Source organism: Lemur catta, chromosome 6, assembly GCF_020740605.2.
Source record: "Lemur catta isolate mLemCat1 chromosome 6, mLemCat1.pri, whole genome shotgun sequence".
In the NCBI taxonomy this organism is placed as follows: Eukaryota; Metazoa; Chordata; class Mammalia; order Primates; family Lemuridae; genus Lemur; species Lemur catta.
This window is the reverse complement of record NC_059133.1, coordinates 86,564,070-86,573,818: the sequence shown is the minus strand read 5'-3', so window position 1 is coordinate 86,573,818 and position 9,749 is coordinate 86,564,070. Positions and strand designations below refer to the sequence as shown.

General features: G+C 42.0%; 1 protein-coding gene across 1 annotated transcript in view; it reads right to left on the bottom strand.

The window, feature by feature from the left end:
* Positions 1-2,543: 2,543 nt before the first annotated feature.
* Positions 2,544-9,749, bottom strand: part of LOC123640588 (signal peptidase complex subunit 2-like) — a 28,840-nt gene continuing 21,634 nt past the window's right edge. Inside the window, 2 exon segments of the mRNA XM_045555183.1 lie at positions 2,544-2,850; positions 2,852-3,261. Coding sequence (XP_045411139.1) covers positions 2,583-2,850; positions 2,852-3,261 — 678 coding nt within the window. The 3' untranslated portion in view covers positions 2,544-2,582.

Here is a 9,749-nt window from a genome sequence, read left to right as displayed (position 1 = left end):
ACATTAATTCATGGGCAGTGATTGCTGAAGGGAAAAGGATTAAAACATCATTCATGGCCGGGCGCAGTGGCTCACGCCTGTAATCCTAGCTCTGGGAGGCCAAGGCGGGTGGATCGCTCGAGGTCAGGAGTTCGAGACCAGCCTGAGCAAGAGTGAGACCCCGTCTCTACTAAAAATAGAAAGAAATTATCTGGCCAACTAAAAATATATATACAAAAAAATTAGCCGGGCATGGTGGCTCATGCCTGTAGTCCCAGCTACTCGGGAGGCTGAGGCAGTAGGATCGCTTAAGCCCAGGAGTCTGAGGTTGCTGTGAGCTAGGCTGATGCCACGGCACTCACTCTAGCCTGGGCAACAAAGTGAGACTCTGTCTCAAAAAAAAAAAAAAAGAAAGAAAACATCATTCATAAGAAGCTATAGGAGAAAGAGATATGTGGCTGAAATTTTCAGAAAGAACACAAGCATGAGTATTTTGGGGTCTTATGTAATTACTCACCAAAGGGCACCACATGAGAAAAATCTCTCAACAATCAGGTGGGCAAGTTGACACGATGTGTGAATTTCAGTCAGCCCCTTTCCCTGGGAACCCTCTTCCTTGCTCACTGAGCTCACATACTAAGTGGCAAGAGTAGAGAGTATGTATGGACTTAACAATATGAACATCCCTCTCACAAAGACTAATCTGGCTACTACCAGTTCTAAGTGCTCGACCTATGGATAGGTAGAGACTAGCTTTAAGTCTCCAATATGACATCGGGTAGCATTCCCCAGAGGGATCAGTTAATCACTTGGTGACAGATTGATTTTATTGCACTCCTTCTATCATGGAAAGAGAAGAAAACAGTCTTCACTGAAATACACTCTTATTCTGGATGTGAATTTGCCCTCCTTGCTTGCAATTCTTCTGCTAGAACCACCATTGTAGGCTTAAATTGTCTCCTATTCGCCAAGATAATATCCACGTATGTTGCACTTTTCAAGTGACTTTGGCTAAGTGTTTTAAACTCCCTTATTTTTAGTCACCTCATATTATTTTAATTGATATATAATAATTGTACATATTTATGGGGTACACTGTGATATTTTGATACATGTATACAATGAGTAATGACAGAATCAGAGTAGTTAGCATATCCATCACCTTAAACATTTATCATTTCTTTGTGTTGGGTACATTCAAAATCCTCTCTTCCAGCTAATTAAAAATATACAATAAATTATTGTTAACTATAGTCACCCTGCAATAGAACATCAGAATGTATTCCTCCTATCTAACTGTAACATTGTACCCATTCACCAACCTCTTCCTCCTCTCCTCCTCCCCAGCTTGTGGTAACCATTGTTCTACTATCTACCTTTATCAGATCAAGTCTTTTAGATTCCACATGAGTGAGATCATGTGGGATTTGTCCTCTGCCTGGCTTATCTCAGTTAACATAATGTTTTCAGGCTTGTCCATGAATGACAGTATTTCATTCTTTTTTACGGCTGAAGAGTATTCCATTATGTATATATCACATGTTCTTTATCCATTCATCTGTTGATGGACACTTAGGTTGATTCCATATCTTGGCTATTGTGAATAGTGCTGCAATAAACATGGGAAAGCAGATATCTCTTAGACAGACTGATTTCCTTTCCTTTGGATATATACCCAGTAGTAGAATTGCTGAGTCATATAATTCTATTTTTAGTTTTTTGAAAAACTTCTATACTGTTTTCCTTGATGGATGTACTAATTCACATTCCCACAAAAGTACATAAGAGTTCCTTTTTCTTACCAGCATTTGGTTTTTGGGTGGGTTGTTTTTTTTTTTGTCGGGGGAGGGGAGGTGTTTTGTCTTTTTTGATAGTAGCCATTCTAACTGAAGTGAGATGATATCTCATTGTGGTTTTATTTTTTTCACATCTTCTTTCCCTTTACTGAAAAAAAAGTTTAGAAAATGGCAGTTAATAAAGGGCACAAACAAATCAACAGGAAAACGATATAAAAGTAAAAAATGCCATTGGCTTCTTTACTTGGTGAAGAGCACGAAGTATAATAGGCGGAAGGTCTGTTCTAAATAAATTAAAAAGCTGTGTTTTTTTTTTAGTTCTCCCCTAGTTAGATATATACACACCTACAAAAATGATGTGTGAAGGAAAGCTGCCATACAGAGGAAGCTGTATCCTGAATTCTTCTGGGCAATTGTTGAAATATGAATGAACACAGAGTCAACAACAGGTTAATAATTTCTTAAAAATTGAGTCTTTGAATGCTGCATGGCACAGGGCTATGCTATATAAAGTACTGCTAGGTACAAAGGGAAAAGTCTGTACAGCTTTTAGCAAAAATGCTTTTCCAGAAAAGCAAATCACACAACGCAATCAGCAGACGAAGGAGGATACAGCTACACGACAGAGCTACAACTTCTCATATCTGTGTTAGAAAATCCTTTATATCCAGAATAGACTAAAATTTCAGGACAAAATAGAGCTCTCTTGAACATTTCTTATTTTATCCATTCTAGGTTCTGTTTCTTCCTCCCACCACCAAGTAATTCAGCATGATCCAGCAGAAAGAGGACTGCTTTTAGAATTGGCTATTTTACTTTTCTTTCTGTGGTGAGACTGTCATGGAGCCCGGGTGTGTCAGGTTTGTACACATCCATGACCAGCGTCCCACTGTGGTCAAAAAACTTAGCAATGGATTTGGTGAATTTGGCTCCCCGCTGCTGCTTTGTTCTCCCACAGATGAAGGTTGGCTTCAGGGTGTATTTGTCATTGAACCTTTTAAGACTGGAGGACAGCTGCCAGATATCATCAGGCTCCATCCCTGAAGGATCTTTCCTGGGGGCCATGAAAAAGATGCGAGCTAAAAATGGTCAGAATCCCCATCGTCACAAAACAGGATATGATGCACAAAGGCAAAGCAGGCTTAGACTCCGGAAAGCAGTGCATATAATCCCAAATCAAAGCCACGATAGCAAATAAACAGGAAATCACACAGATGGTGAGGTAACCATCCATTAGACCAAAATTCTCCACATACTTGTACTTTTCCAGAAGTGTCTTTTTGAAAGAATCATCCAAAGAGGTTTTCACAGCTGATCCATCCCACTTGCCAATTTTTACAAGCTTATCATCAATCCTCCATTTATCCAACAAGCCACTGTGGCTACTGCCCGTTCGACAGCTGGGACCCCGGGCAGCCCCTCCACTGTCTCCACTACCACTACTTTTCCTGTCCTGTGCAGCCAGCACCTTCTTGTCCTCTTCTGCCTCATTGTGGTTTTAATTTGCATTTCCCTGAGGATTACTGATGTTGAGTTTTTTTCATATACTTGTTGGCCATTTGTATGTCTTCTTTTGAGAAATGTCTATTCAGATCATTTGCCCATTTTAAAATCAAATTATGTATTTTTCCTGTTGAGTTACTTGAGTTCCTTCTATATTTTGAATGTCAATCCCTTTCCGAGTGAATAATTTGCAAGTATGTCCTCCCATTCAACAGGTTGTTTCTTCACTTTTTTGATAGTTTCCTTTGCTGGGCAGAAGGATTTGATATAATACTATTTGTCTATATTTGCTTTTGTTGCCTGTGCTTTTGAGGTCTTATCCATAAAATCTTCACCCAGACCTATGTCCTGAAAAATTTAACCCATGTTTTCTCCCAGTAATTTCAAAGTTTTGGACCTTTTCATTTAAGTCTTTAGTCCATTTTAAGTTGATTTTTCTATATGCTGAGAGATAGGGCTCCAGTTTCATTATTTTGCATATGGATATCCAGTTTGCCCAGCACAATTTATCAAAGAGACTGTCCTTTCTCAATGTATGTGCTTGGTGCCTTTGTCAAAAATCAATAAGCTGTATTATACAGGTATGGTGGTGCAAGACTGTAGTGCCAGCCACTCAGGAGGCTGAGGCAGGAGGATCACTTGAGCCCATGAGTTTGAGGTTGAAGTGAGCTATGATGATGCCACGGCACTCTAGCTCAGGCAACAGAGTGAGACTCTGTCTCAAAAAAAAAAAAAGAAAGAAAGAAAGAAAGAAAGAAAAGAAAAGAAAAAGAAAAAATCAATTGGCTGTAAATACATGGATTTATTTATTTTTTGACAGAATCTCGCTCTGTTGCCCAGGCTAGATTGCCGTAGTGTCAGCCTAGCTCACAGCAACCTCAAACTCTTGGTCTCAGGAGATCCTCCTGCATCAAGCCATGCGTTTGGCTAATTTTCGGCTAATTTTTTCTGTTTTTAGTTGAGACGGGGTCTCACTCTTGCTCAGGCTGGTCTTGAACTCCTGAGCTCAAATGATTCGCCCGCCTCAGCCTCCCAGAGTGCTAGGATTACTAGCATGACCCACCACGCCCTGCCAGTACACGTGGATTTATTTCTGGGTTCTCTATTCAGTTCCATTGGTGTTTGTTTCTGATTTTATGCCAATGCTAAGCTGTTTGGGCTAATATAGCTTTGTAGTATATTGTGAAGACAGGTAGTTTGATGCTTTCAGGTTAGGGTTTTTTTTGTTTTTGTTTTGTTGCTATTATTGGTTTTTGTTTGTTCGGGATTGCTTTGGCTATTCAGCATATTTTTTTGGTCCATACAAATTTTTGGATTGTTTTTCTAATTCTGTAAAGAATATCATTGGTATTTTGATAAGATTTTCATTGAATCTATAGATTGCCTTTGGTAGTATGAATACTTTAACAATATTAATTCTTCCAATCCATGAATATAGGATGTCTTTTCATTTTTTCATTTAAGAGACAGGATCTTGCTCTGTCACCCAGGCTGGAATGCAGTGGCATGATCATAGTTCACTGCAGTCTCAAACCCCTGAGCTCAAGAAATCCTCCAACGGTGGGCGCAGTGGTTCCCGCCTATAATCCTAGCACTCTGGGAGGCCAAGGTGGGAGGATCACTTGAGCTCAGGAGTTCGAGACCAGTCTGAGTAAGCGAGACCCTGTCTCTACTAAAAATAGAAAAAAATAGCCCAGTGTGGTGGCATGTACCTGTAGTCCCAGCTACTCAGGAGGCTGAGGCAGGAAGATCGCTTGATCCCAGGAGTTTGAGGTTGCTGTGAGTTAGGCTGACACCATGGCCCTCTATCTCAGGCAACAGAGTGAGACTCTGTCTCAAAAAAAAAAAAAGAAAAGAAAAGAAAAGTTAGCCAGGCATTGTGGCATGCACTTGTAGTCCCAGCTACTTGGGAGGCTGAGGCTGGAGAGTCCCTTAGGCCCAAGAGTTAGAGGTTGCAGTGAGCTATGTATGATGATGCCACTGCACTCTACCAAGGACAATGGAGTGAGATTCCATCTCAATAACAACAACAACAAAAAAAGGAAACTGAGTAATTTTTTCCATCCCTTCACCTTGAGTCTATATGAATCCTTGTGGGTTAGATGTGTTTCCTGGAGACAACAGATACTTGGCTTATATTTTTTTTCCATTCAGTCAGCCCATGTCTCTTGAGTGGGGAATTCAAACCATTCATATTGATTAGTAGAATTGATATGTGGGATGTTGTTCTGTTCATCCTGTTGGGTAGCACCTTATTGCTTTGTTTTACCTCTTGTGCTATCATTTTATTAATATATGAGCTCTGAGCTTTAGCTTTTGGATGGTTTTACACTGAGGTGGATGATTCTTGTGCTGATCTATGTATAATTCAGATCTGAATATTTCTTGCATGGCAGGTCTGGTCTAGACAAATCTCCTCAGTGTTTGCTTTTCTAAAAAAGCCTTTATTTCTCCTTCATGTATGAAACTTAGTTTTGCAGGATACAAAATGCAGGCAGTTGTTCTGTTTAAGAAGACTGAAGATGGGATCCCAATCCCTCCTGGCTTGTAAGATCTGTGTTGAGAATTCTGCAGTTAGACTGACTGGTTTTTCTATGTAAGTTACATGATGTTTTTGCCTCATGGCTCACAGGAGTTCCTCCTTCATGTTGGCTTTGGCCAGTCTGATGACTACGTGTCTTGGTGATTGCCTCTTTGTGATGAATCTCCCAGATGTTCATTAACCTTCTTGTACTTGGAATTTTAAATCTCTAGCAAAACCAGGGAAGTTTTCCCAATTATTCCCTTAAATAGTTTTTCCAGCCCTTGTATATTTTCTTTTTCACTCTCAGGGATGCCTATGATTTGGGCATTTTACATATTCCCATATTTCTTGTAGGCTTTGTTCATTCCTCTTAATTTTCTGTTCTTTGTTTTTGACTGATTCAATTAATTCAAAAGAGTTGTCTTCAAGCTCTGAGATTCTTTTTTCTGCCTCACTAGTCTATTCTTAAAACTTTTCACTGTGTTTTGTATTTTCTTAAATGAATTTTTCATTTCAAAAAGTTCTATTTGTTTTTTAAATACGTCGCTCTCTTTAGTGAATTTTTCATTCATTTCCTGAATAATTTTTCCAGTTCTCTTGAGTTGGTTTTCCATTTTCTCTTGGATTTCATTGAGCTTCCTTACAATCCATATTTGGAATTCTTTATCTGTCATTACAATATTTTCATTTTTGTTGGTATCCGTTGCAGAGAGCTGGTGTTCCCTCTTGGGAGTGTCCTTTTGCTCTAATTTTTCATACTTCCAGAGTTCTTTCACTGATTCCTTCTCATCTGGAGCAGCTGTTGCTTCTTATTTTTGGATTTTCTTTTGTTTAGGTAGGGCTTCCCCCGAATATACACACATACTCATATGGGTGTATGTACCATATGTTGAGTAAGAATCTTTGGCTTTGCCTGTGGGTGCTTCCATGGTGCTCTAGTTTCTGGATGGATGCCGTGGTTATAGATATCCTTAGTGTGGTGGTTTTCTCAGTTGCTTGTTTTTAGGCTGTGGTGAGCTATGTGAATTGGCAGATTCCCTGTCTCTCTTTAATGAGGGAGGGTGGAGGTCTTTGAAATCCTTTCTCTTTCCCCACCCTGTGGTCTTCTTAACAATGTGAATTATATTAGCATGCCCAGTTTAATCTCTGAGATAGTAGGTGGTGCTTGTGGTGAGAATCAACCACACCCTATATGATAGAGTCAATAAATGCTGTAAAGGCTGTGCAGATTGACCTCCCTGTCAGTAGGTGGCACTTGCCAGAAGACACAAGCTGCAGTGTTGTTTGTGGGACCTGTGACCAGCTCTAGCTCCTCAAGGGAAGCAAGTGAATGCCCCAGGTGGTGGATGAGCCCCTGAAACTTCCAGGTGAGTCCTTATTCTCTACCACAACAGAGGCAGGTAGGGAAGTGAGGCTGGGTGGGGCTGGGATGGGTGAGCTCACCCTCAAGCTCCACAAAAGCTGGCAATGCAGCTGTTTTGGCAGGGTTCACAGGTCTGTTCCCAGCTTCTGGGGAAAGCTGCCAGGGAGAGGCTGAAGTGGCCCCACCCAACCAGAAAGTCTGCTTGTGAAGATGGGGCCTTCTGAGATTCACAATCTGACTGTCAGGAGTGAGTTTCACTCTTCTCTCTCTCTCTCTCCCCTGCTCCACAGTTTCCCTCCAATGTCTGCTGGCAGGCAGGTGCTTGACCTAGCCAATCTCCCCCATAATTTCACTGCAGCCTGGGAGCTTTCCCACCCAGGATCTCACCCTGCGCTGAGAGCACAGCCTTTCTGTGGGGAGAGGGGTGCTCCACAAGTACAGTGCCATTGGGACCCACACTGCACTCTCCTCTCAGTTCTTCCCATGTGGGCTCCCTCACCTCCCAAGATTAGCTCACATATCTCCCCTCTGTGCCCCCAAGCAATACAATCAAGTCCTAAGGGTATGGTATCTGGCCTGCAGGCCTTCCCTCATGTCCTCAAAGATCAATCCCTGACCATTCCATGGAGAAACATTCTGGTCCAGAGTTGCCTAGGGGGTACTCGAGCAGGTCTGATGTCCTTCCACTTCAGGGTATGCCCTGCTCTGTTGGAGCCACCAGGCACACAGCACCAGGGAAGGCCAGTGAGCAGGGAGCTCACAGTCTACTGCAGGACTTTAAGAGAGATTTGAGCCCCACTCTCTGTGGAAGCTTCAGTGTGGTGGCTCAATTGTCTCTCTCAGCAGCTGTGAGTGGGGGAGGGCAAGGGGAAGAAGAGAGTCTCGATATAGGAAAGATAGCACTCTGGTTATAACTGTCCCTCTCAGTGGAAGGAAGCCCACCCAGAATATCCAGGCTCTGGGGTGACACAAATCCCCCAGGGCCCACTGGACCCCTGTGGCTCCCATAGTCTGGACCGGAGTTAGAAAATGTTGGTTAGGAATGGGCAAGCCAAAATCTGAGGGGCTGAAGCCCACAGGGGAGGACAAAGGTGTATAGTGGATAGAGAAGCAATATGCCACCTGCCATCTATTTGGGTCTGTGGTAATGGGAACCACCCTGGGGGACTGGGAACCTAGTGCTTTGTCCACAAGAAGCTCCCATTTCACTGGTGGCAGCAGCTTTTGGGCTCGTGGGGGTAGAAAGTCTCACCAGCTGCTCAGAAGCCAACTGACTGTCAGAAATGTGAGGGTGAGAGAAACAAACCGCTCCACCTACCCTTTTCACTGGACTTCAAGCCTCTCAGAGGATGATCTCTGCCAATACCTTGCTCCTTGTTGTTCTGTTCCACAATTTCTTGCTGTGGAGCCTCTTGTAGGTCTGGCACTCTTTTCTCAGACTTACACCCAATCTATGTTTGTTTGTTTTTTCTCTTTCTTCCAAAATTTTTCCTTCTTACTGAGACACTCTGGCAGCTGGTGTCTCTGGTCAGCCATCTTGAATCTCTCTCTAATGATTTTTCATATTTCTGATATATTAGTGATAGTATGTCCTTTTTCATCTCTGATTTTATCTGGGTCTTCTCTCTTTTTTTCTTAGTCCAGCTAAAAGTTTCTTGGTTTTGTTTATCTTATCAAAAAAACAACTTTTTTGGCCAGGCGCAGTGGCTCACACCTGTAATCCTAGGGAGGCTGAGGCAGGTGGATTGTTTGAGCTCAGGAGTTCAAGACCAGCCTGAGCAAAAGCAAGACCCCATCTCCACTAAAAATAGAAAGAAAATAGCTAGACAACTAAAAGTATATATAGAAAAAAAATTAGCAGGGCATAGTGGCACATCCCTGTAGTCCTAGCTACACGGGAGGCTGAGGCAGTAGGATCACTTAAGCCCAGGAGTTTGAGGTTGCTGTGAGCTAGGCTGATGCCACAGCACTCTAGCCTGGGCAACAGAGAGAGACTCTGTCTCAAAAAAAAAAAAAATTTTTTTGTTCATCTTTTTTTCAGTTTTTATTATGTTTATTTCTGCTCTGGTCTTTTTTTTTTTTTTTTTTTTTTTTTTTTTCAGACAGAGTCTCACTTTGTTGCCCAGGCTACAATGAGTGCCGTGGCATCAGCCTAGCTCACAGCAACCTCAGACTCCTCAGCTTAAGGGATCCTACTGCCTCAGCCTCCCCAGTAGCTGGAACTACAGGCATGCGCCACCATGCCCGGCTTATTTTTTCTATATATATTTTTAGTTGTCCAGATAATTTCTTTCTATTTTTAGTAGAGACAGGGTCTCACTCAGGCTGGTCTCGAACTCCTGACCTCGAGCGATCCACCCGCCTCGGCCTCCCAGAGGGCTAGGATTACAGGTGTCAGCCACCGCGCCTGGCCCTGCTCTGGTCTTTATTATTTTTTCTTCTACTAATTTTGAGTTTGATACCTTCTTGCTATTCTAGTTTCTTGTTGTGTATCATTAGATTTTTTAATTGAAATCTTTTAACTTTTTTGATGTAGGTGTTTATTACTATATATTTCCCTCATTACTGCTTTTGCTGTATCCCA